Consider the following 24,861-nt stretch of genomic DNA (forward strand, 5'->3'; position numbering starts at 1 on the left):
CAACAAAAAAAAGAAGGGGAGAGATCAAATTGCCTGTGAGTCACCAAAATGGCTGAAGAGATTCGTACCATGATTATTGGAACAAGTTCCGCATTTCGCGCAAACGTTCTGCGAGAGCATTTTGGTGACAGGTTCCGAAATTTCGTCCTGCTCCCGCCTGATATTGATGAAAAGGCTTATCGTGCAGCTGATCCGTTTGAACTGACGGAGTCAATTGCACGCGCAAAGATGAAAGCTGTATTGGAGAAGGCACGCCAGCATTCTCCACCCATAAGCGGCCCCGCAATAGCTTTAACGTTTGATCAAGTTGTTGTAAAGGGTGATGAGGTGCGTGAAAAGCCGTTGTCAACCGAACAGTGCAGGAGCTTCATTGCTTCCTATTCCGGTGGAGGCGTTCGAACGGTGGCGACGTATGCCCTTTGTGTGGTGGGAACTGAAAATGTGCTGGTGGCCCATAACGAAACAGAGACGTTTTTTTCTAAATTCGGTGACGACATTGTCGAACGCACGCTTGAGCGTGGTGCATGCATGAACTCAGCGGGAGGTCTTGTTGTGGAAGACGAGGATATGAGCCGCCACGTCGTGCGCATTGTTGGCACGAGCTATGGTGTTCGCGGCATGGAGCCAGCTGTGGTTGAAAAACTACTTAGCCAACTATGAGAAAGGCACTTGGCACAGTGCTTTTTTTTTTTCCTTTCTTTCTCCCTTCCATTACATTGGAAAGGTAAGAGGTCTGTAGTAACGTCCCTGTCAGCTTTTTACAGAGCCACCGGCGGTCCCCATTCACAAAGTGCAGGCTTTATGGATGTGTGTGTGGACGGTCATTTAGTGTTGTTTCCGCTTTCGACCCTTTGTTGTTACTTTTTAAAATATTAAATGCTTAGCAGGTGGAGACGGCGCTAATTGTGAAGCCGCACCGATAGATTTTTTTTTTTTAAAACTTTCTCACATCACTTGTGTCAGCACATGCCACTCGTTGATTTCTCTGAGCGGGAAGGTGAATTATGGGATATTCGGGGTTGGGGCACTTCGTTCATTAAAGCTGAATTCTGCATAGGTGAGAGTATACAACTGGTTGCATGTGCGAACCTCAATGACTTGTTGTGACTTGCTTGCAGTGAAAGCGCGAGAAGAAGTGGAAAACAAAAACAAAACGTTTTGTTGTGTTGGTGACTGGTGCTGTTCAAAAGCGTGGTGTGCGCGGTTGACTGGTACCTGGATGTTTCGTGCAGTCACAACCCCTGTGATCCGCTTTGAATGGTCGGTCGTGTGTTCACCCTTTGAGAAAAATGTTGGAACATAGTCTCCTTTTTTTTTTTACGTTAGTTTTTTGACCCTTAGAGTTTGCGACCTAGAATTCCCGATGACTGTGCCGCTGCTCCCGATACATTTAAGTAAGTAGATACATGCATGTTTATTTTTGTTTCTATTTGTTTATTTGTGACAAATCTGCATGGTAAACGCTTCCAATACCTTCAAAGTTTTTATGTTCGGTATTCCCCTTTTCTTCCCCGCCTTTCCTCTGGTGATTAATTGGAACGACACCCATCGTCATTTGGCGACTCCAAAATCAAGTTCTTTTTTTTCTTTTGTTTATTATACATATTGATATAAGTCTAATCTGGGAAGGAATACGCTAGTGCAACAACAGCAGTGTCGGAAAGGGGTGTTTCGGTTCTGCGTGAGGAGTCTACTGGGGTTATTCTAGCTTAGAGAGAAGTGAAGGAAGAGATGGTTCTTGTGCTTGTTGTTGGTGACCTCCATGTTCCGCAGCGTGCAGCCTCCATTCCGAAGGTATTCACTCAGATGTTTACACCTGGCCGCATACAGTTAGTACTAATAACCGGAAACGTAGGTTGTCGAGAGATGTATGACTACTTTCGCAGCATTGTACCGGATGTGTACTGCGCCAAGGGTGAGTTTGACTCGTGTTGGTGGCCTAACGTTAACAGTAAGCATGCTAGCGATACAGATAAGCTTTTGCAAGACACTCACGTGATAAATGTGGAATCACTGCGTATAGGCCTTATCCACGGCCACCAGGCGATACCGTGCGGTGACAGAGACATGCTTGCCATGCTGCAGCGCAAGTTAGATGTGGATGTATTAGTGTCTGGTGCAACGCACAACAACAAGGTATTTGAGTTTGGCGGGCACCTCTTTGTAAACCCTGGTTCAATCACCGGTGCTTTTACAACAAGGAGGTTGGATGTTGTCCCAACGTTCGTGCTTTTGGATATTCAAGACAAGAAGGTAACATCATTTTCTTATGCCTACGCCCCTGGTGAGGGAGTGGGTGGAGAAGACTTTAAGATCAAACGGAAGACGTGGATCAAAGACGAGGAAGAGGAGGGGGAGGAGACACAAAAACCCCCTGCTTCCGCTGTTCCTCCTCCTCCACCTCCTGAATGAGTACGGTTGGGTAAGTGAGGGAAGGGGAGGGGAAAAAAAAAAGATGAGCATTGAATTCTCTACTCGCACTACCATGTGAATTCGTGGGTAAGCGGAAACTTCGCACGTATCTTCGAGTAGGTGATATGTTCTACACTTCTGTAACGTGTTGTTCGACATCCTTTCCTTTTTTCCCCTCCCCTCTTTCCCTTTTATTGCTGATTGTAAGAGACTACCTTGTGGCTCAGTGGTGGTTAAGTACCGTTATCAAGCGAGTTTGCTTGATTCATTATGCTTCACAATTATGTGCCCTCCTGCAATTACAACTAAGAACCGCTGCGGTTGCGCGCCATTATTGCTTTAACTTTCCGTCGATTGGTCGCGACGACATCAGTGAAGTGACAGGATGTCAGAAGAGTGTACACTCACTGAGGTGTGCGCATGCGGCCCGAAACTGAAGCGCTAAGAGTCGATACGTGCCTCCGTCCATTGTGAAACACGATGGTTTCATGTCTATATTATCGTCATTTACACAATATCACACCCACCTTTTTTTTGTTTCTTTCCCATTTCCCGTCTTGTGGTGCGTATGAGAAGTTGAACCTTCGTCATCGGTGTGGTTCGAATAATAATAATTATTATTACACAGAGAAAGGCATTGTTACTAGACACTGAACTTAAATTTCGTTTGCGTGGTTGAGCACACACCTACACATCTTGTGTTGTTGTAACAACCGATGACGGATGTGACGTACAGTTACTCACGACTCCGCAAGGAGTTTGGGCGGATGCCGGAGTTCCAGGCCAACGAAGGAGAAATTTTGGTGGACATCGCCCCCAACCGCAGTTTAAAAAACCACTATACCCAACTAGATCCCTGCGAGACGGTGATCCAAAATGTACCATCGCTCTCCGAATCGGGAACAAATACAGAGCGCATTCAACTCAGACACCACGCGCAGTCGCACAGCGAAGGTGGATGGCCGCATGGTGTTGATCCCACTGAGTTTGAGGAAAAAATGAAATACTGCAGGAAGGTAGAGCGCGAGGAGAGTTATCTCTCTTCCTGCCGCCGCCTCATTCAGCAGTGCACAGATAAGTACGTCAAGCAGAATAACGCCATAGACATTTATGGCACATACTTTCCTGAAGGTCCCCCAGTCGAAGATGAGTCTTTAGGGACAGCATCCGCAAAGATCACCTCTGTGTTCAAGGACCCCAGTGCGGAGAAGCGAACCGCGGCAGCGATTACGTGGCAGAACGATGGTCGGAGGTTTGCAGTGGCGTACTGCCGTTTGCGTTTCCAAAGCAATACCTCTACAATGAACACAAATTCTTTCGTCTGGGACGCACTGAATCCAAATGCACCGGTGGAAACTCTGGTTACTTCATCACCGTTGTGTTGTATTGAGTACTACACAAAAGACCCCCATATCATTGCCGGCGGAAGCTGGAACGGGGTTGTGCAGTACTGGGACACACGGCAACCGACGAGGCCTGCCTCCCGTTCTCTCATCGAGACAAGCCACAAGGACCCCGTGTGGGCCGTCAAATGGTTGCAAAGTAAGTCGGGTGAGTTGCTTTCAGTGTCCACTGATGGTGACGTCCACGTATGGGACTGCCGTATTCCTGACAAGCCCGTAGAACTTCAGCGGCTCCCGGAAGACTCCGTGAGGTTGCAACCAAAGAACAATGAAGGTGGCTCAAAAGGTGTTCTGGGAGGTCTGTGCTTGGACTATGACCCACAGGTGGGTGGTCCGTCGAAGTATATGATTGGAACCGAACAGGGAACAATCCTTTCGTGTAACAGGAAGGGAAAAACACAAGCAGATAAACTGGGGCCGAACACATTCAACGGACATCATGGACCTGTGTATTCGGTGCAACGAAATCCGTTCTTCTCCAAGTACTTCCTTTCGGTTGGTGATTGGACGGCGCGGATGTGGTTTGAGGACTTTAAATTTACGCCCTTGTTTAGTACCTTTTACCACAAATCTTACCTCACTAGCGGGGCATGGCATCCCGCACGACCGGGAGTTTTCTTCACAACGCGTATGGATGGTTACCTTGACCTATGGGACTTGATGTTGCGGCAAACAACGCCTGCGTTGAGCGTCCAGGTTTCTGATTACGCACTGCACACCGCTAAACCCACATCAGAGGGCAAACACATTGCTGTCGGTGGCATTGACGGTAATGTAACACTGTTGGAGTTGTCGCCCTCCCTTTACACATGCATGAGTGACGAAAAGTTCCAAATTGGACAACTGTTGGAAAACCAGAGCATCCGTGACAAGAACTTAGACCGTGCAGCCAAGGAAAAGAGGACCGCAGCCAGGCAACGTCAGCGTCGCAGCACAGTGCTAGGCGAAAGCCATAAGAGCTCTGATGAAGTCACAGAGCAGCTTGAAAAAGTTACCGAGGAGTACCAAACCACCGTAAAAAGTGAGAAGGAGCGCGATGACGAGCAACGCACGGAACTGGAGTGCGCCCGGATGAAATTACTGGAGGACATCAGTGGGGGAATAGATGTTGATTCGGATTGAGGGAGCACTCATTAATGTTGTATCCCACCCTCTAGGATATTTATGTAGATCACTGTTGGTGCCGTAGTTACGTTGTTATAACCGTTCAGTGGCGTCGTTGAAAAAAAAAAAATACTGACGTGTATATGTGTGTGTGTGAGATGCTGTGAAAAGGAAAGACATCTAGAAAAAAAAAGTGAGGCCGAAGGGAAGTGTGGTATAATTTCAATAGAAGGAGCAGGGAGAGAAGTTTTTTTCCCCCTTTTCCCATCTTGTGTAGAAAATAAGAAACGGCTGGAATAAAATTGAACATCTCTTTCGTACCAAAAATTCCTTGTACACGATTTCCGTGTTGACGCCTCAGTCGCCATGTATAACTTGTGTTGCCGATACGTCGGTGAAGCTTAGCTGATTGCCCGCTACTGGTGGGGGGAAGCGCCTCTTTTGGTGTTTTCAAGCCAACTTATTTTCCCACATGTGGTTCTGAACCTTTTGCCAATTTTTTCTTTTTTACACCTGCTCTTTTTTCTTTTTCTTGCTATTTCATTTTTTACCCAAGCGCACGCAGACACACAAACGCACACACATACAAAAGGTACGTGGCTAATATATTTGTAAGTTGTGCTCTGGTTTGGTACATAAGGGCCTCTCCGTAGCCTCGTCACTAGTTTGTGGACCACCGGCAGCGGCGAGCAAGGTGGGAGAAGGTGATAAATCCAGTAAAAAGGAAAAAAAAAGGCAGAACAGCGTTGGCTTTGGCTTTTTTTAAAAAAAAAATAAACAGATAAAAAAAGAAAGCATTCGCTGGTTTGAATCGGCAACAACTTGATTTTTTTTTCTTTATATATAGGGGGTCAGAGGGGAATACGTTTTAATCAACTATGCCCGCCAAGAAGCGCATCGCTAACCTGAACCACTTCATGGAGAAGCGTGTAAAGGTAAAACTGACGAGTGGCCGATCCATCTCTGGTGAGCTACGTGGTGTCGATGAGTTTATGAGTATTGTTCTATACGATGCTGTCGATGAGACCCCAACATCGGGTACTGTCGAGAACGAAGATAAAACGTCTCTGGGAACTGCCGTTGTTCGAGGGGCTATGATTGTGGATATTGTCGGTCTTGAAGTGTAATGGCAAATATATTTGCGAGTTCAAATGGTTGCCCTTTCTTTGTGCGTGTTTGGGGCGGGGTTTGGTGTTTGGGGAACGATTATTCGTGTGTTTGTGTTTATGTTTGGCGAGGGGATGGGGGTTAGACACAATGTGTGGAAGGAAGAAACTAAAGCAAGCAAATCGTGCGGTACTTCAGGGGATTTTGAATGGTCACCGGCGCTTCAGTTTGATTTAGTGGAGTTGGTCCGCATTACCTTTGGGGTTTCGCTAGATATGGGGTCTGTAGACCCATAAACAAGGATCAGCAGCGGTGGGTGGAGTTGTTCCGAGTATACAAAAATGAAACGAAAACTCTGGTGTGCTGCACGACAAAAACGTTCAGACTTGTTTTATCTTGCCGTCTTTTGCCTGGTGCGTTCCATCGTTTCAACGAGATGGTCTTTTATAATCAATCGAATGGCTTCCACTACCGTGACCAAACACCTTTCCTTACACCACTGTTAATTGATGTATTTATGTATGTATGCGGGCGTTTCTTCCCCCTTGCAAATTGTGTATGCTACATCTTATGCGAATTAGTGGACTTGTTGTTTTGTTTTCTACATCCTTTTTGTTCAGTTCACGAGCAGGTTTTCTTGTTCGAAGGGATAAGATATTCCTTTGCACTGGGCCCATAATCTACATTAGTCACAAAGTTGCAGAGGCATGACCGGTTTTGACACTGTCTGGATCCCTTTTGCGGTGGTTTATCTGTTGTATCAGATCCCACCAACAATGATGGAGGTATACTCGTACTATAGTCGTGGTGGTCTTGTAAGCATTGAGGATATTAAATTTGATGACACCTTTACTTGTCATCATCAGTGGCTTAAGGACAAGGATGTGTATTTCAAGAGATTTTGTGACAGACCAACAAGTGAGGCAGGGAAAGCATTCTTCTCTTGGTTGGATTGGAGTGCCGAAGCATACGATCGTTCCATCTACGTTCTTCGGAGGAACCATGCTCGTCGCGACGGCGAGGTGTCGTTTTTGAAGCGGTACATTTACGGCCCTTTTGTTTTCAACTGGTCGAAGAAACAATGGCTGCGAGGTGATGACAGTTGCGGGATGCGCATGCCCGCTTGGGGTGTTGGTGGTGAGGAGCGCGCCCGCGCTGAATTTGCCGCCGCAAAGGAAAAGGGGTTTGACAAGAACTGGCACTATCAGATCATGCGTAAGATACGCCGCGAACAGGCGCTGAGGACAGCAAAGGAGGTGCAGGCGCAATAGTAAACATTGTGTGAGTATTGCTTCGTGTCACATTTGCTGTTGTGTAGCGGGTGACAGATCTACGGTTCATTAGTTTTTTTTTTCCGTTTTGGTTCCTTTTATTGTTCAGGCACACGTGTTTGTGTGCAGGTTTGTTGTGGGTACCAAATCGCGGAGCTAAGTGAGCGCGCTTGGCTTGGGAGCCGTTATTTATTGTTTTTGTTATCGGCTACGGTATATTTGTTATTAGCAGTAGACGTACGCGAGCGGGGTGGGAAGAAAAACGTTGGATAGCAAATTTCTTAATGAGATTGTTTTCTCATGCGTGAGTCATTATATGTTTTGTTGTTGGACACCCTTTGGTGTGTTGTTGTTCTTGAGTGCTTTTCTTGATCTCTTCTCAACATCCGCTTGCTTGGCATTTTACCCATTTTCTTCCTAACAAATACTCAACCTTGATATGGGGTATACGTGTTGATGGACACGAATATCAAAAAGAAGTTTTTTTTTCTTTCAACACTGGGTGATCTACGCTTCAAGCACGATAATTTTGTTCGGGAAAGGAGTAACGTAGGATCGAGTGAGCCCTTTAAAGGTTTGGGAAGGGAAAAGGGATAAATAGGTGTCTAACAGTTTCCACCCTGTCCTCTTTTTCAAGGCGAAAACTTGTTGACGGTGCAGGGGAGGGATTGCCATTGTTGTTAGTGGTATTTGCTCTTTGTTGCCATATTATAAAGGGTTCACCGAACACAGAGAAAATACATAATAACAGCTGAAAAAAGAAAAAAAAGTGTACATATAATTAAATATACGTTGGGGTGCTCGTTTAATGGAGCATATTCTCAGCCGCCTTATGATGGATGCCGAAGGTGGTGGCTTGCAACGCCAGGCTATGAAGGACGTCATCACCGCCAGAGAGAATTTGGCAAGCAACGATGAGGCCCGTGTAACAACAGGTTTGCTTGAACTTTGTGATTTGCTCAACATGGCAACACCTATAACTATAGGATCTATCCGCCCGAATGTGTTTGTTCCTCTTGTGGTGAACTGCATGAAGAAGGATAACATCGACCTTGTTATCCTCGCGGCACGGGCACTTACGTATATGGTAGACGCTATATCTTCTACGGTATTTGTTCTAGTCTCGGAGGGAGGAATCGACGTACTGCTTCAACATTTTCAAGAGGTGAAGGATATCGAGCTCTCTGAACAGTGTTTAACATGTGTGGAGAAGATAACACAGAACTCTGTCTGTGCCGCTACGGTGCTGCAGAGTATGGGTGTGCCAGCCCTTTTGATGTACGTGGATTTCTTTAATGCAGCTTCCCAGCGAAAAGCATGGACGAGCGTTGCAGCGATGTGCAGACGCGTTAACGAGTCGAATTTTGGTTGCGTAGAATGTTCACTTCAAGATATTAGTGCCCGAATTGATCATGATGATGCCAAAATATCAGAGAAAGCCATCACTTGCTTGTATCGTATCATATCGGGGGTTGGTAGTAACCCGGAACTTGTGGCACGTGCATTTGGTGACAGTTGTAATCCACTTATCTCTGTCCTTAGCAGACAGGATTTGTCAGAGACGACTTTCACAACGGCACTATCGCTCATTGCTTGTGCCATTGATTGCAGCACGGAAGCAGCTCGCCGAACTCTGGAATCTGGGATAGTGGAGTACATGTTTACACTGATCGCCAGTTCCTCCGAACAGCAGCAGCGCCAAGATTTGGCCGGGTTCGCGGGTCGTACGGACGGGGTGTCGCGCGCCTCCGCTGCCAGGGAACCGTCAACCCAACGGGAATCAGTGGAGACTGTCCCTCAACGAGATAGGCGACTTTCTGTTGAACAGACCAAAGCACTGTGTCTGGCTCTTACCGCTCTGCTGCCGAAGCTTAACAAGGGTTATCTTGTCCACGGTGACGCCCTTAACAAACTTATCGCAGAAGGACATGGTGAATCCCACCGACACGCCGGTGCTTCATCCTCGGAGGCAGATGAGGGTATGGGAGGTGATGATGATGAGGACGGGGACGGGGACATGGATGATGATGATGATGATGAGGAGGAGGAGGAGGAGTGTACTCACGAGGAAATTCTCTCACGGGTATCAGAACGGGGTATTCTACTTGAAAATAATGAGAAGTACCGCACATGCCGCCTCAGGCACATGTGTGACGGTTGCGGTAAGTCGTGTATACCCACCAGCTGGTTTCGCTGTAATAAGTGCAGGGATTACGATTTGTGTGGACGGTGCCTTCTTATGAACTGGGATAGCCACAGCCCAGACGGAGAGACCCATTCCTTCTGCGACATGCTTGTCTTTTTCCCAAAGGTGAGTGATTCAGTAACTCCTGAAGAGGGCAAAGAGTCGAACAACAGTGACTTGACTGCCGAGCGCGAGAGGCTTTATGAAAGCAACCCACACCTTCTTGCCCTCATCCTTGGCGGTATCCCAACAGTTGTGGCACTGTTCAATGAATCTGAGGCACATCTCGTTCGGAATCATTGCTTGGCCTTTATTGACCGCGCTGTTGTTCTCGCGACGCCTGAACAATTGGCGGGGATCAAAGGACTCTCAGAGGCTGCTCTGTGCGAGATGATCGTGACGGCGATGGTGGATAGCAGCCTCATCCTTAATGTACAGGTCATGTACCTCTGTCGTATGCTGCTGGAGAAGCTTCCCAAAGTGTACTTGCCTTGTTTTGTCCATGAGGGCGTCACGAATTCTTTAGTGAAGATACAGGAGCAAAATAAGTCGTTTGTGCATTGTAGTGAAGAGCCGACACCCGTTAAAGAACCCCCCTCCTCTGAGCGCTTCAACTCAGTTTCCGGATGGCGCGAACTGCTAGCAACGGAGGCGGAGGAAATGCTAGGTATGTTCACTTCCCTCAGTGACGACACAAGGATCCTTCGGTTAAAGGAGGTTGACCGGCTTTTGCGGGGGGGCAAGCTAAAGGAGGCATTTGACTCTCTCCGCGTTGCCCTCCTTGACGAAACTACCGCATTCGAACTGTCAGCGACTGATGTATTGCACAGTTTAGTGGAGGCTTTGAAGTCTGTGGATGATGTCAAGGCCATAGTGGCACTTCTCAAAACGTTGGCAAAACAGGAACCAAACACCACCTCGACTCTGACACGATTTGTTCGGCTTCTTCAAACTGCGCTTTCACACCTTGATCAGTTCCAGTTACCCAATTTTGGCGCTGTGAACACCATACAAACACAGATACCCCTTCGGCTCGTCCCACACGTAGCAGGTCACGCACCGAAACCGAAGGCATCCACTCCTCCAGCAAAAGGCAACGCCTCGAAACGTGTGGCTTCCGGTTCCACTGCTGGTCCTCCGGTCCCCACACGGGAGGTGGTTACCAGGCGCCCCACAGGCACATCAGCGGCTCGTCCAGCTGCAGTCACTAGCAGGAACAAGAAGGACCAATCGGCGTCACCGGCATCTACGAATACGGGTGGTGGAAAAAGTTCAGTGGAGAACCGAGAGGTTAGAGTTAGCGTAGAACCATTGACAAATCTGGAGGCACTAATGGGATTTGTAGGCTCAAACGTACTTTCCGGGGGTGGGGAATTTATTGGTAGCCCCGTCACTGGTGGTGGCCGTCGGCGCAACGATGACGACGAGGTGGAAGAGGTGTTGCCCGAGTTAGCCAACGGCGTGGACCCTGAGGGATTACCTAAAAAGAAAAAACCCGTGCAAGAGAAGTCGTGTAGGCCTGTTTACATGCGTTGCGGGAAATATGTGTTGCCGCCTTCATTGACGATTCTTCAGCTCCTACAGCGCTACCACACTCCATCACAGTCTTCTTCCAGAAAACGGAAGGCGCACAGCAGAGGTGCTAGCGCCTCACTGCGCCTTCTCGCGTTGCTAGAGGGCATGCAAACTAATGTGGGAGATATGATTACATTACATTACAGTGTAGACCCCTTTGGACCTGAGTACGTCCATGTACCTGCGCTGATCGACGTACCTCTCGGAACACCTGCTCACCCGGTAGAAATTAAACTACCGTCTGATGATATCACACCGCCCGGGGCGTTTGAAGTGATGCGGGCGCTGCATAATGAGTACCCTTTTAGTAGTCAGTTTCTAACTGTTGCTCAGAAGGACATCCTTACGCTACTGGGTATTTTACACGCGGCCCTCCGCAACTGGTCGGCACTCATATCTTCAACAGCGGAAGCGACTACATCGGGGGGTGTGAGCGATGAAGCGTCAGCTCCGTCAACTTCGCTAGGCGAGTTTATTCACGGGAAACTCAATAATAAGGCCATGCGACACTGTTCGAACCTTCTTCTCGCTGGCCAGCACATGACAACATGGGCGGTCAATTTGGCTCTCGATTGCAACTTCCTATTCTCTTCGATGACGCGTAAGTATCTCTTTGATGTGGGGTTCTGTGGTTCCATCCGATCCCTTGTTCAAATGCAAGAAAACATGGAGAAATATGGTATGCGTGATACGTTAAATGCCGACCATCAGTTTGTTCGCTCATACCGACTTCAACGGGAAAAGAAACGTGTGTGGAGGGACAAAGCCTTGGCTTGCGCCATGCATATAATGGGAAAGGAACGTATTAGCGGTTCAGTGGTGCTTGAATTCGAGTACTACAATGAAAATGGGAGCGGAAGTGGACCAACAATGGAATTCTACACGCTGGTGTCAGATGAGCTACGGGAGACCAAATTACGTTTGTGGCGGCGGACGGATGAAACACCCGATGACAAGTACTACAGACCGCACGTCGGAGTATATCCGCGTCCTATTCCTCCCTCTTCCCCGGAGCTTGATGACATGGAGCGGTATTTCTCTCTGCTTGGACGGCTGATCGCCCGTGCACTTCTCGATAAGCGCATCCTCTCCATTCCACTGTCGCCTGTGTTGCTCAAAATGCTGAGGGGCGATCCGTGTGGGGTGCACGACTTGGCTGATATCAGTGAGTCGCTCGGTGCTTCTGTTTTGGCAATCGCCAGAGCCGCACGCAGGGGAGATGGTGCCGTGCAGATGCCAAATTCCACGGTGATGTGTTCGGTGGAAGATTTGGGTTTAGATTTCACCCTCCCTGGGGACGAGTTCGTTGAGTTAACCGAGGGTGGCGCATCCATACCAGTGACTAAGGTGAACGCGATGGAGTACTGTGACGCTGTCACAGAGTTTGTACTACGCCGGGGTGTGGAACGCTTTGTACACGCCTTACGCACTGGGTTCCACGACTATGTGCCACTTTATGCGCTGCGTATGCTTAGCATAGGTGAGTTGTTCGAGGTGCTGAACGGTCACCCAGCCCGTGTTACCGTCGAAGAGCTGGACGCCAACTGTCAGGCCGATCACGGCTATACAATGGGGTGCCGTCACGTGCGGCAACTGTTTGAGATCATAGCCTCTCTCACTGAAAAGGAGCAGAGCGCTTTTTTCCACTTCCTTACCGGCTCCGCGCACCTTCCAGCGGGTGGCCTCGCCAGCTTACGGCCAAAGTTCACCATTGTGCGGAAAGCCTCATCAGACCCTAACGTGCGTGAGCAGGATCAACTACCGTCGGCTATGACATGTCAGAATTACCTGAAACTTCCCGCGTACGATACCAAGCAGCAGATGGAGGAGAAACTGAAAATTGCCATCAACGAGGGTTGTGGTGAATTTCTTCTCACTTAATAATCGATGCATTGCTGTGGACACCAATGGTGATATGTTCACGCGTATACGACCATGTTTGTGCGTGATTGTGTTTAGCACATTGTGGAGAGGAGAGGTGAATTGTCATGAAGTTAGTTTCCTCAATTAGGATGTAATAACAGAGATTGGCTTTTTGTAGAGAGGCGTGGGAAAGTGAAGCGAAAAGGAAGGTAAGGTTTAAGGGGGAACACACCAAGAGATAATTGGGCACAGCAAAGGTGTGTGCTCAGTAGAGGAGGCGAAAGCAAAGAGAAGGGGGGAAATGCGCAAATGAGAGGAGTATGTTGGGATTGACCCCATGACTGCCGCGTTTAATGCACAGTTTCTGCTTCTGCGGCATATAATGACGTTTCGCCTGAAAATTTTGACTTCGCGGCTTCAGGATTAGTATGAAAATTGTTGTTGCTCTTAGTTATTGATGCAGTAGACATTGGGTTCACAACCGGTGGCAGTATGTGCCGCTTATTCACTGGTCTCTTTTACGCCTTGCCGCGCGCGGAACGAGAGCGAAACAAAGCAATAAATTAGGAAACGAAAAATAAGGCAACAATATATATATATATATATATTTGTATATTGACAGTGTTGGTGCTCAAAATAATGTAGGTATTCGCATTGCCACTGAATAATGCAATAGTGGCGTTTTCTTTTTTGGTGTAGGGAGGAAGAAAGTCAAATAAGGAGAGAGTTGAATGTGCGCTATTGGAGGTGAGGAAGAAGTTGAAGTGAAGTGAAGTGAAATGAAGCGAATGGAGGAACGACGATGTTATCTGTTGGTTGTGAGTTTCCTCACACAGAAAAAATATGTCCATTTATGTCTTTGCATATGCATTTGTGGCTCTGTTATTAATATTATTATTACTGGTAGTTCTTTATTTGCGGCGCGAGATGTGATGTCCTTCATTTTTATCATTTTCAATGATCATTTGGAAGACTAGTGGCATCTGGCGGCGAGCCGACACCGCAGTGTTTTTTTTTTTTTTATCTTCGCCATCAGCATGCCGTAATGTTTGGGCGTAAAGAAGTGATGGTTGAAGCAGCTGGGGCATTAGCTAAAAATAACAGTTGTATAACTGATGAGAACGACAAACGAAGCAGCAACCACGTTTTCATGGTAGGAAAACGACGTCGCTCCGCAGTTTTTATTTCTCTCCTACTCATCGATTTGCTACTAAGTACACGTATTTCCTGTGCCCCTCCGCCACTCCACATTCAAACCTACGGAGGGGTCGTACACACAGCAACAATAAAAAAAAAAGAAAAATATTCTTTTCTCATCTAATCCTTTCCTCTGCGCATAATCTTTATCATTGCGCTGATTCTGCACCCCTCACAATTTTGTTGATATCCTACGTCCCAACACTTTTCCCCCCCTTGGTTTTGTTCTTAATTATATGTATATGCTTATTTATATGACGGTAGGGAAGGTGACTGAAGATACACGGGTACGGGAGTGCACTTCTTGTTCTTTACCTGTGTCGTCACGCGAGCGTACCATACGGGACCTTGTGTGTACACGATATTTTTTTTAAAAAAAAATAAAGACAAGTATATATATATATTGTATCTAATAACTATTTAGAACTGTAAGAGAGAGCGGATGGAAGATATTCTCGACTTCAGCAAGCCCGTCGATGTGCAGCGTTTCGACCAGGTAGTGCAATACCTCTCAACAGGCTCACCACAAGAGATCGTGAGGGCGCAGGAGGTTCTTACCGCATTCAAGGAGAGACCCGACTCCTTTTTACGCGTAGGAGACCTTCTCACCAAATCGGTGAACCTCACGACACGTTTTTTTGCACTTCAGGTTCTGGAGGACGCGATTCTACACCGATGGAACACATTCACTGCGGAACAGTGTCAGGAAATTCGTAACTTTGTTGTTAACATGATTGTAGGTGAATGCGTGAGCTTCAATCAAATCCGTAGTAGGAGGGCTCTTCTTATGAAGATGAATAGTGCGCTTGTGTCAATAGCGAAGCGTGAGTGGCCCGTTCGTTGGCCGAGCTTCATAAAGGACGTGTGCAGTAGTGCTGGGCCAGATGAACCTCTTGTAGAAAACAACCTGAACATTCTCCGCATGGTGGGCGAGGAGATATTTGAATTTAGCGAGAAAACTTTAACGACTCGATGGTTGAAACGAAAGAAGGAGGCACTGCAAAGCGACTTTCAGGCAATTCTTCAATTGTGTCTTTCGATTCTATCCACTAGTGACGAGGCGCTTCTCAAAACCAATCTGGAGTGCCTGGAGAAATATCTTTCCTGGGTAGAACCGGCGTCCGTGTTTAACGAGGAATTACTGAAGTATCTCGCGGGACTAATCGCACGGAAGTCTGCCGTATCGCGCTGCGCGGTGCGTTGTCTTACAGTTGCGTGCTCCGTAGAGACAGATCACGGCTCAGTTGGGGACGCGCAAGCGCAGGTGATGGTTCGTGTGTTTCGCACAATCCTCGATAATATTATGAACTTACTTCCCACGAATCACTCTTCTGTTGAAGCGCGTATCGTCCAGTTTTCCAACATGGAAGGGAGTGTGGATGCAGGCTTTGTTGGCGATCTCAATCTTTTGTTGGTTGCGTTTTTGAAGCACTATACGAGAAATATTATGTACGACGATCTCTTGTTGATATCTGCCAACCAATTGATCGTGGGAATGAGTCATATTAACGACAAGGAGCTATTCAAATCCTGTGTTGACTACTGGTGGTGGCTTGGTGAAAAGATGGTGCGCTCCGCATCACCTACACCGCTACACCGGAAGCTGGCACTTGTACTCAGCAATGTTCGCTTTACTCTCATCAAGAAAATGGCAAGACCGGAGGAAGTCATTATTGTAGTCGAAGACGGTGAGGTGCGCAGGGTGCACATGAAGGATGTGGAGGAACTACAACTCTACAAATTAATGCGGGAGACGCTTGTTTTTTTAACATACCTCGATCCTCAAGATATGCAGGCGATTATGACTAAAATCGTTATGAAGCTTGAAGACCTTAGCGAATGGAGTTGGCACAACTGCAACACATTATCATGGGCAGTCGGGGCGATATCTGTGGCCCTGACTGAGGAACAAGAATCTTCACTATTTGTAGTTATTGTACGTGGCCTGCTAGATCTTTGTAGCAAGCTACAAGGAAAGGAAAACCGTGCCGTTGTTGCGAGTGGTATCATGTTTGTTGTTGGGCAGTACCCCCGTTTCCTGCGTGCTCATCAGCCCTTTTTCCGCGCAGTGGTGAAGAAGGTAATTGAATTCATGTGCGACTTATTCCCTGGTGTGCAGGAAATGGCTGTGGATACTCTTTTGAAGGTGGCCTCGCAGGTACCAGATCAGTTTGTTTGTGTCAAGAACAATGGTATTTCCCTCGCTGAGGAAACGGCGAAGCGGTGGACTGAAATAACGTCTTTGTTAAAACCCCAACATATGCACACATGTTTTGTTGCAGCTGGTTGGATGGTGAAGGGAGAGAAGCCAGAGCGGCAGCCGAGTCTGTTAGGCATGTTTCTCCAAGATGCGAATGACAGTTTTAGGATTATTGTGGAGCGAGCAGCCTCTAAAGGTCCGGCCTTTGGGGAAGACTTTTCTGGTATGGGGGAGTTAATACACATTTTACGTGTCTTTAGCAGCATTGCGTCATCTTGTGGAACATCGTTTGTGAATGAGATGGGGATTATAATTTACGACCTTCAAGGACTCTATCGTACATTCTTCTCCGCCCAAACTGCCCTAGTTGCGGACCATGGAACAGATGCCATGGAGAGGCAGGAGGCACGGTATTTAAGGCTAGCGAAGCGGGAGATCTTGCGAATTTTCGAGTGCTTTGTTGACAATACGGAAGAATGTGACTTTGTGGCAACAAATTGCATGCCGAGTATTCTGACAACTGTTCTTGAGGACTACCGTGACTCGCTTCCCATAGTGAAGGAGGCAGGAGCCCTAGCTCTTGTGACGGCGTGTGTCAACAAGTTGGGCACGCGGTTGGCCGGGGATTGTGCTGCCATTTTGGACCACACGTTTGATACAACCATATCGATGATCTGCGCAAACGCTGAGGATTTTCCCGAGTTTCGCGTGAATCTTTTCAAACTGCTACACGCACTGAATACTCGCTGTTTTTCCAATTTCTTGAGCTACGCCTCCACTAAGGGGGACGTTATAAACGGTATGCTGTGGGTAATCAAACATACAGATTTTGCTATAATGGAGACGGGGTTGAAGACTTTAGATGCTTTCCTTGAGAATGTCTCCCGGTCAGAGTTGCTTCAACCCTTCTACGATGCCTTTATGCAGCAAATATTTGTCGAGGTTTTGGTGTCCGCTATGGATTCGCTTCATGCCGCAGGATTCGAACTGCATTGTAGCATCCTCATCAAACTCTTCACTGTGTCTAGCATGTTTCCCGTAGATTTGCCAAAGCTCGGCCGAAACGATATTGAGAGCTTTCTTTGTGAGAACCTTTCAACCATTGCCACACTCACACCTGCCCTTATTAAGCAGTTTATTGCTGGAGCGTATGAAAAGTATGGAGACCCTGTCGAGTTCAGGCGGAGCTTTGCAGATTTCCTCATAGAAATGCAGGTTTGGGGTGCTGAGGAGGAAAACAGACTGCAACAAGAGGAAGAACAACGCAGACGGGAGGAAGATATTCCGGGATTTGCTGCCCTTTCCGTGAAGGGGCCGCCACCAACACCTTCTTTTTATCCCTGAGGCACAAGGGGTAGGTAGGTGGAGTGTGTTATAATTCTAAGGGACTGGGGTTATGTGGTGAAGAGGTCCACATAAAATGGTTAGGGTTCGCGATCTTTCCGCCGTTTGGTTGAACAGAGTGGGGTGGTAAAGTTTTTTTAAAAAGGAAGAGATGGAAATAAATCCCCACAACCCAGTTTCCGCTCTTTGTTAGAGGAAACAAGACATTGTTTGGATAACTAAACGCCTACCCGCGAGGCGAGGGTGCTTAAGTCTTCATATAAGTGTAGCGCCTACTTAAGAAGGTGCATATATGTGCGGGCCCGAACGCGTGAAACGGGAAGAGGAAACATTGTTTCGTGGAAAAAAGGGAGGGAGGACATTGGTGTGCCGTTCCCTCGTTGTGAGTGGGCGATACTTGTCTGTGTGTGTGTGTGTGTGTGTGTGTGTGTGTGTTTAACTCACTGATGTGTATGCCGTGCAGCAGAAGCGGCTTCCGTCGTTTCTCCCTTTGCCACTGTCTAGTCGTCCAAATGTGTATGGTGCTCTTCTTGTTCGTTGTCGGCATCACTTGGTACCTTCCACGGGGAGGCTCTGAAATACACTCGTGTTGATGAACATGCAGCTCATGCCTTGGTGATATTTCGTTCCAATTCTTAAACAAGTCAGTTTCGTTCCAACTCGGTGTATGACGATGTAACTTGGTTAATACGCAGAGTTACTGGGGTGTATATAAGCGCGTTTCGGTGACCGTCGCTAATCTTCACGCACCTTTCCCCCGTTTTGCTCCACACTTCACAGCACTTACACTTATGTTTCTTTTTACATCTACGTCATTCAGTATAGTTTTTTTGTGCAGTTGTGCGGCTGCATGACAACCGCCCTACGAGATGAGTGTTCCCCCTTACAAATGTATTCCGAACTTAACCCTCCAGTGGCAATTATGACGGCTGTACCAGCAGCGGATATGCAACCTGCGGAAACTGATAACAAACCACGGCAGAAGTCACCGTCATCACACATTCTCGCTTCACAACTAGCATCTGCCGTCAGCACTACTATGTTTTACCCAATGGATACGCTGCGCATTCGGTACATGTCACAAGACGGCACCATTCAGCGACAGCACAATGGGCAGACGTACCGGTCTATTTACAGAGCTGTGGGTGTGATATGGAAGGAGGAGGGATTGCGTGCCCTCTTTCGTGGATGTCACGTTGCGGTATTGGGGGCTGTTGTAGCGTGGGGCGTGTACATGTTCGTATATCGCAAATTATGCGAGGTTTATAACGTTTCGTCTTTTGCAAGTAGAACTGGGATGTCTGTTGTGGCCAGCGTTACGTCGGCGCTGTTGACGACGCCTATTTGGCTCCTAAAAACTCGGATGCAGATTGAGTGTAGGGCTATGGGTACCTGTGGGAGCTACAGCGGCTTCTTCAAGGGTTTCCACCACGTGCTCGTAACAACAGGCGTTCGTTCGCTTTGGCGTGGAGCGTCTGCGCAGCTCCTACTCGTTTTGCCCAATTCGCTCGGCTTTCCTATTTACGACTCGCTAAAGGACTGCATAAACCAAAACATAATAGGGATTTCCGCAGAATCCTGTAGTTGGGTGCATGGACGCGACCTAACCGTAATAGAGGCGTGCCTTTGCTCAGTCGTCGCGAAAGTTTTTGTGGTGACCCTCTCTCAGCCATTCACGGTGCTGAAGGTCCGACTGCAGGATCAACGCTGGAATCAAGGGGAGGTAAGATACATGACGATTAAACAGTCGATTCCGCTCATCATAAGACGAGAGGGTGTGTACGGCTTCACACGAGGGTTAGCTTCATCACTGTTATACTCGGTTCCGCGTGGTGTTGCATATTACGTTCTCTACGAGAAGTCTCTGCAGTTCTTCTCCCGCCGCGTCTGATTGGCATCCCCTTACATCATTGCCACTGGCTAATGGTCACTCCCTTAGGTATGTGCCGCTACATCGTCAAGACGCTTTGGTGCTTGTGTAGAAATTGTTATTCCCTACACAGCAACTTCATTAAACTAAGAGAGGCATTAATATTGCTCACTTTCGCCTGAGAAGTTGTTTATCATTATTAACTTACTTGTCACTTTTTTTTTTTCAATTATCGTGCCCTCTGTTTTCATCTGTACAGTTTTATCAGTGCAGAATTCGTTGCTTATTTTTCTGCATTTCCCTGTTATCTGAAGTTACTCCCAAATTGAAGGGAAATGACTTGTGTACTTCCCCTTCCAGCAGAGGAGGATTGCATTGGATTGATGGGGGGGGAAGGAAGGAATTAAGAGGGCATGTTTGAAGGGGGGAAATTAAAACGTTAAACATGCCATGAGTTGAGTTTGTAGTAGTCCTGCTGTACGGTACGGAGAGGTGGGGGGTGAGGGGATGTCCTACGGTGAACCGCAAGGCAAAAACTAGGTGAGGGAAGGGACCCCTACACTTGATCTTCAGCATCTTTCTTCTTGCTTTGCAATACGTTGTTTCTGTCGGAAGTTCTGCGGTCTTCACCTCTCTCATCAATGTTCACTTCTATATGCGCTTTTCACTAAGTGTAGGTGAAAGCCCGGAGGTTAATTTTTTTCCCCGCGGATATTACCTTGCTTGTATAGTTAATCACTTCAGATGGCACAAAGTACTGCTCGTCACGTAATGAACACGCCGCAGCCCCAACAGGGTCAGAACTTAACACCTGCGGAAACTGATAACAAACCACGGCAGAAGTCACCGTCATCACACATTCTCGCTTCACAACTAGCATCTGCCGTCAGCACTACTATGTTTTACCCAATGGATACGCTGCGCATTCGGTACATGTCACAAGACGGCACCATTCAGCGACAGCACAATGGGCAGACGTACCGGTCTATTTACAGAGCTGTGGGTGTGATATGGAAGGAGGAGGGATTGCGTGCTCTCTTTCGTGGATGTCACGTTGCGGTATTGGGGGCTGTTGTAGCGTGGGGCGTGTACATGTTCGTATATCACGCGCTGTGCGACCTGTACATCCCAACAAGTAACAAAAGAGCGGGGGACGATTTCTTGTTTCGCACTGTTCTTTCCAGTATTGCCAGTTGCAGTTGCGCAGTCGTGGGAAACCCTATTTGGCTCCTAAAAACTCGGATGCAGATCGAGGAAATCGCCTCACGTGAGGCGGCAGTGGCTGGAGCTTCTATCTTTCGAAACAGCAAAAATTACACGTCATTCTTTGGTGGGTTAAGATACGCTATTCAAACTGACGGTGTTTTGTCGCTGTGGCGTGGTGTCTCCGCACAGGTCCTGCTAGGTTTACCGAACGCACTTAACTTTCCCGCTTATGAGGCACTGAAGTCGTTCTGGTTGCAGCGCAGTGACCGAGAAACCCTTTACAGTTATGAGGCGTGCATTTGTTCAACAGCCAGCAAAACTGCGGTTTCGATCATCGGGTATCCCCTACACGTTGTTAAGACAAGAATGCAAGATCAGAGAAGTCGCCGAGGTGATTTACAATATGTTTCGTTTCTGCAGTCAGCCTGGCTCGTGCTGCAGACCCATGGATTTGCTGGTTTGTACCGTGGCATGGTGCCGTCCTTGCTGCACTCAGTCCCACGTCTTGCGCTCACATTCGTTCTGTACGAGAAGTTAATGCAGCAGAATTTTTTTTAGATTGGGGCATATTATTTAATGCATACGAGGTTAAAATGTTTTGATCCTTTTCTTTTTGCACATTCGTGAACATTCATTTCACTTGTCGGAGGGTATTTTGAGCGCGCTGAAGGTGCATCGTGTGCTAACATGTAGGGGCATGTAAGCGCGGGCGTGTGCCTGCGTTGTAATGCAATGGTGACTTACCATTTGTGGTGTTGCATGTGTTTTTATTGTAAGGTTCTGTCTAATTTGTGAAGGAAATATTGGTCTTTAAGTCAGAGATTTTCATTCGTTGGTTTGTCACACCAATTTGGTGATACCTCATCCAGGCACAAGTTTCAGTGCCCTCATTCGCTTTTTTTTAACACTTATTCAGCCTTGGTGAATAGCAACTTGTAAGTAGCAGTGACGGGGGGAAGACAACGAAAATCAGAAAAGAAAAAAAACACAGTAAAGAAGCGAACGACGTCTTTAACTTTACTATAGCTGTAGCGGTTATGTCCAAGGAGGCTCCACATCGCTTTCTACTGGAGACGCGGTCTCAGCAGCTCCATCGTCTTGAAGCTATACGACGTCGTCGTGAATTGTTGGAGCGTGAATCGCAAAAACCTGTTCAGATGCGATTCGGCATTGGGGGAAGGGGGCCTTCATGGTCTCCACCACCACGGATTCAATCGCCTGTGGTGACAACGGTGAACGGGGTCCAGAAAAGGCCCGCTGAAACGCGAAAGGGCTTCTCATCTTGTTCCCGATGTCCACGCAGCTGCGAGCCACGGAAGGCTACCCATGTTCCACTTGTCCGCTCACGATCGGCACCTCACATGAGGCTTTCTCAATGCCTTGCAACTCGTTCCACTTCAAACCGCCGTACTTCATTAGTGCCGCCGTTCGGATCGCTCTGCAATTTGCAACAAAAGAAAGATACGCCTCCGATCAAGAGGATGTTGAAGCGACAACGTTCGCGTACAGTGTCTACTTCACCGTCAACTTCACTTACGTCAAGATTCCGCAGGCGTACACCTCTGGCGAGCGCCCGCAACAAGGAGAAGATGACACCATGGAACAACTTTCCTAATACATCGAGATCGGCGCAAATATTAACTCCGCCATTGGGTCCAAAACATGGGAAAAGAGTTTCAGCCCCGCGCGAAAGATCACCATCTCCCCTACCGTCCTCTACCCAAACCGCTGCGATAAACGGGACGACACACGACGAACAACAGCAGCCTGCAGTGACGCTGGGTTCAGAAACAGTTTCATCCTCGCCTACCAACCGGTTTCCTCTTCCGAGGTCTCGGAGTGCCTCCAACGCCGAATCTAAGGAAATGGTGAATCAGCATGTGGGATCATCCTCATTGAGGTGTGTCTCGGACGAAAATATGGAAACGGCCACCGCATTTCGCGTAAGCGAGTTCCCCACACCGCGCACCCCTAAACTTCGTGAGAGTCTGGCCGTTTCGCTGTCCCCAGCAACTTCTCAGGGCGTGTCCATTAAGCAAGAGTTGGTGGCGGAGACTCGCATCAGCACTGACAGTTCTCCTCCGGTCGTGAAAGAGGAGGCAACCTGCAACCCCTGTGATGGATTGTTACTGCAGTCGTCTACATGTCAGTCGGGTTTTGTGGGGAGTTCTTCCGTTCTTACCGGTGGTTTATGTGAAGTTGATATTCATCTCAATGAGGAATCAGATGCGCCCCCACCCTGTGAAATTGAAACCAGTAGGGACAATAAGGAGACCAGGGTGAGTGCCGCGGCTTCTCCTGCCGGTGAAAGTGATATCGTTTCAATGTCTCCATCGTCACCAGGATGCAAAGCTGCAGGTGCTTGCAGACCATCCGCCATGACGTCGTATACGTTCGATTGCAGCCCCACCACAAGTGAATTCGACGGAACCGAAATTGAGAGGAATTCTCACCGACAGCTCATGTTTGATATGGAAGAAAGCCAGAGCTCTACTGTGGCAGTTGAGGATAAAAAGAATGCGGATGGTCAGCTGCACCAACACGTTAGTGGTGAAGACGAAGAGTTGGAAAACGACAGTGACCTAAATAATCGGGAAGAAGAGTTGTGTACTCCAAGGGATAACCGCGGCGAGTGGCTACCTGATACTTTGACGCACGGACTCGATGCTTCTGCAGAGTCGGAGAAACCACATGAATGTGTGAATGCCCTCTGCACACCCGTGGATCAAATACTGTATTCATCACCGTTGTGTGAAATGGTGTCGCCACGGCCGCAAACACCCTTGTTGCAAGTGAGAATGGAGCATAAGCTCACCATGCTCAACACTGCAGAGCGGGAAGATGAGAATTCACGCGGGAGTTTACTGTTGGTTACCGGTGAAAGTCCCATTCCTCACACACCTGTTCTACAGGAACCGCACACACCGCCTCCAACAGAGGGAGTCCCGCTATTTATTTCTAATACATCGAATCTCCCTCGTCCTGTGACACTAATATCGGCACTTCAGTCTCCAATGAGTGCCCGTCGATTGGTCCGTCCAGTGGCTGAATCTCCTATCGGAGAATGTGCAGTGTGGAATGGGGGAAAGTGGTCTCCCCCGATGCGCACAGACTTAAATAAGGAGCCAACGGTCCAACCGCGGGAAGTAGTTGATCTAGAGCGACGATACCTGGAGGCAGGCCCAGGACTACAAGGGGAATCGGTACCTTCGAGTTCCTCATCGCCCTGCTCCGGCTCTCGCTTTAAAAACAAAAAACTGCCTACAGATTTGCTAATGGTTTCACATACACTTGAGGCAAGCGAAGAGGCTCACCAGCCAATAACGTCTGAGACATCGTGTTGTACACCGTCACATTCTCAGGGCAATGATCAGGCGTCAGGACAGCTGTCAGGAAGTTCATCCACTGCACAGCCCGCGGCTTCCCAACTGCGGAAGCATTATTACGAAAAAACTCACTGGGAGCAACACCAACTGGGGACCACAGCAAGCAACATTGCGAAGGAACATCGTCGGAGTGAGAAGGTAGTAGGTAAAGTTGAGCTATGCGCCTCAAAGGTTTCAGAGGCTGTTGCTGCCTCCCTGAATTTCACAGCAGGTGAGAAAAGGGAAAGGGAAGCCAGTTCTGATACTGACCGGACTTCACAATCCCCACACATTTTGAAGGCAAATGCAGCTCCCAGCCGAGACTTACGACAAGCAGGGGCCTCTCCTCAAGGGTCATCACAATCCTCCACAGGTGACGATCCAATTGGAAGCACTACGCAAACGAAACTTGTGTCAGAGAAACGCCACGCAAAGAAACACAGACGCCGGCGCGTTCGTCGCTTCAACAAGGGAGGAAAGTAGAATTGTCTAATTTCACAACGGTTACCGTGTATATACTTCACAACCCTATAATGAACGACGTGGGATACGTCACGTGCCACACCAACAGGAAAGGGGAAAAGGTAAAATGAGAAAATGGAGTATTATTTAGTTAAACCTACGATGTCAGAGTGGTGGTGAGACGTGTATTAGTCCTCTATTTTTCACCAGGTGGCGCGGCGGTCGGTTGTACATATCCGTGACCACGTACTGATGTGTGAAGTGAACACAGCAAAAATGTACCAGAGGAAAGGTGAC

At 47.9% G+C, this 24,861-nt stretch overlaps 13 protein-coding genes across 13 annotated transcripts; 10 read left to right on the forward strand and 3 right to left on the reverse strand.

The window, feature by feature from the left end:
• Positions 1 to 48: 48 nt before the first annotated feature.
• On the forward strand, positions 49 to 660 carry TbgDal_XI15990 (septum formation protein MAF homologue, putative; the record flags this gene model as incomplete). Its single annotated transcript, XM_011782442.1, has 1 exon — positions 49 to 660. One exon carries the CDS (start codon positions 49 to 51, stop codon positions 658 to 660), a length of 612 nt encoding a protein of 203 aa, XP_011780744.1.
• Positions 661 to 1,731: 1,071 nt separating this feature from the next.
• TbgDal_XI16000 (vacuolar sorting protein, putative) lies at positions 1,732 to 2,412 on the forward strand (the record flags this gene model as incomplete). Its single annotated transcript, XM_011782443.1, has 1 exon — positions 1,732 to 2,412. One exon carries the CDS (start codon positions 1,732 to 1,734, stop codon positions 2,410 to 2,412), a length of 681 nt encoding a protein of 226 aa, XP_011780745.1.
• Positions 2,413 to 3,128: 716 nt separating this feature from the next.
• TbgDal_XI16010 (dynein, putative) lies at positions 3,129 to 4,937 on the forward strand (the record flags this gene model as incomplete). The annotated part of the gene is made up of 1 exon (XM_011782444.1): positions 3,129 to 4,937. The coding sequence occupies one exon, from the start codon at positions 3,129 to 3,131 to the stop codon at positions 4,935 to 4,937; it is 1,809 nt and encodes a 602-aa protein (XP_011780746.1).
• An 11-nt stretch (positions 4,938 to 4,948) lies between these two features.
• On the reverse strand, positions 4,949 to 5,287 carry TbgDal_XI16020 (hypothetical protein, unlikely; the record flags this gene model as incomplete). Its single annotated transcript, XM_011782445.1, has 1 exon — positions 4,949 to 5,287. The coding sequence occupies one exon, from the start codon at positions 5,285 to 5,287 to the stop codon at positions 4,949 to 4,951; it is 339 nt and encodes a 112-aa protein (XP_011780747.1).
• A 510-nt stretch (positions 5,288 to 5,797) lies between these two features.
• Positions 5,798 to 6,046, forward strand: TbgDal_XI16030 (small nuclear ribonucleoprotein Sm-G; the record flags this gene model as incomplete). The annotated part of the gene is made up of 1 exon (XM_011782446.1): positions 5,798 to 6,046. The coding sequence occupies one exon, from the start codon at positions 5,798 to 5,800 to the stop codon at positions 6,044 to 6,046; it is 249 nt and encodes an 82-aa protein (XP_011780748.1).
• A 687-nt stretch (positions 6,047 to 6,733) lies between these two features.
• TbgDal_XI16040 (hypothetical protein, conserved) lies at positions 6,734 to 7,297 on the forward strand (the record flags this gene model as incomplete). The annotated part of the gene is made up of 1 exon (XM_011782447.1): positions 6,734 to 7,297. One exon carries the CDS (start codon positions 6,734 to 6,736, stop codon positions 7,295 to 7,297), a length of 564 nt encoding a protein of 187 aa, XP_011780749.1.
• An 808-nt stretch (positions 7,298 to 8,105) lies between these two features.
• On the forward strand, positions 8,106 to 12,938 carry TbgDal_XI16050 (hypothetical protein, conserved; the record flags this gene model as incomplete). The annotated part of the gene is made up of 1 exon (XM_011782448.1): positions 8,106 to 12,938. One exon carries the CDS (start codon positions 8,106 to 8,108, stop codon positions 12,936 to 12,938), a length of 4,833 nt encoding a protein of 1,610 aa, XP_011780750.1.
• Positions 12,939 to 14,559: 1,621 nt separating this feature from the next.
• TbgDal_XI16060 (exportin 1, putative) lies at positions 14,560 to 17,661 on the forward strand (the record flags this gene model as incomplete). Its single annotated transcript, XM_011782449.1, has 1 exon — positions 14,560 to 17,661. The coding sequence occupies one exon, from the start codon at positions 14,560 to 14,562 to the stop codon at positions 17,659 to 17,661; it is 3,102 nt and encodes a 1,033-aa protein (XP_011780751.1).
• Positions 17,662 to 17,908: 247 nt separating this feature from the next.
• On the reverse strand, positions 17,909 to 18,208 carry TbgDal_XI16070 (hypothetical protein, unlikely; the record flags this gene model as incomplete). Its single annotated transcript, XM_011782450.1, has 1 exon — positions 17,909 to 18,208. One exon carries the CDS (start codon positions 18,206 to 18,208, stop codon positions 17,909 to 17,911), a length of 300 nt encoding a protein of 99 aa, XP_011780752.1.
• Positions 18,209 to 18,511: 303 nt separating this feature from the next.
• Positions 18,512 to 19,552, forward strand: TbgDal_XI16080 (mitochondrial carrier protein, putative; the record flags this gene model as incomplete). Its single annotated transcript, XM_011782451.1, has 1 exon — positions 18,512 to 19,552. One exon carries the CDS (start codon positions 18,512 to 18,514, stop codon positions 19,550 to 19,552), a length of 1,041 nt encoding a protein of 346 aa, XP_011780753.1.
• Positions 19,553 to 19,795: 243 nt separating this feature from the next.
• On the reverse strand, positions 19,796 to 20,170 carry TbgDal_XI16090 (hypothetical protein, unlikely; the record flags this gene model as incomplete). The annotated part of the gene is made up of 1 exon (XM_011782452.1): positions 19,796 to 20,170. One exon carries the CDS (start codon positions 20,168 to 20,170, stop codon positions 19,796 to 19,798), a length of 375 nt encoding a protein of 124 aa, XP_011780754.1.
• Positions 20,171 to 20,275: 105 nt separating this feature from the next.
• Positions 20,276 to 21,295, forward strand: TbgDal_XI16100 (mitochondrial carrier protein, putative; the record flags this gene model as incomplete). The annotated part of the gene is made up of 1 exon (XM_011782453.1): positions 20,276 to 21,295. One exon carries the CDS (start codon positions 20,276 to 20,278, stop codon positions 21,293 to 21,295), a length of 1,020 nt encoding a protein of 339 aa, XP_011780755.1.
• A 479-nt stretch (positions 21,296 to 21,774) lies between these two features.
• On the forward strand, positions 21,775 to 24,585 carry TbgDal_XI16110 (hypothetical protein, conserved; the record flags this gene model as incomplete). Its single annotated transcript, XM_011782454.1, has 1 exon — positions 21,775 to 24,585. One exon carries the CDS (start codon positions 21,775 to 21,777, stop codon positions 24,583 to 24,585), a length of 2,811 nt encoding a protein of 936 aa, XP_011780756.1.
• Between the last annotated feature and the right edge of the window lie 276 nt (positions 24,586 to 24,861).

The sequence above is a fragment of the Trypanosoma brucei genome, chromosome 11 (genome assembly GCF_000210295.1).
Source record: "Trypanosoma brucei gambiense DAL972 chromosome 11, complete sequence".
NCBI lineage: Eukaryota > Euglenozoa > Kinetoplastea > Trypanosomatida > Trypanosomatidae > Trypanosoma > Trypanosoma brucei.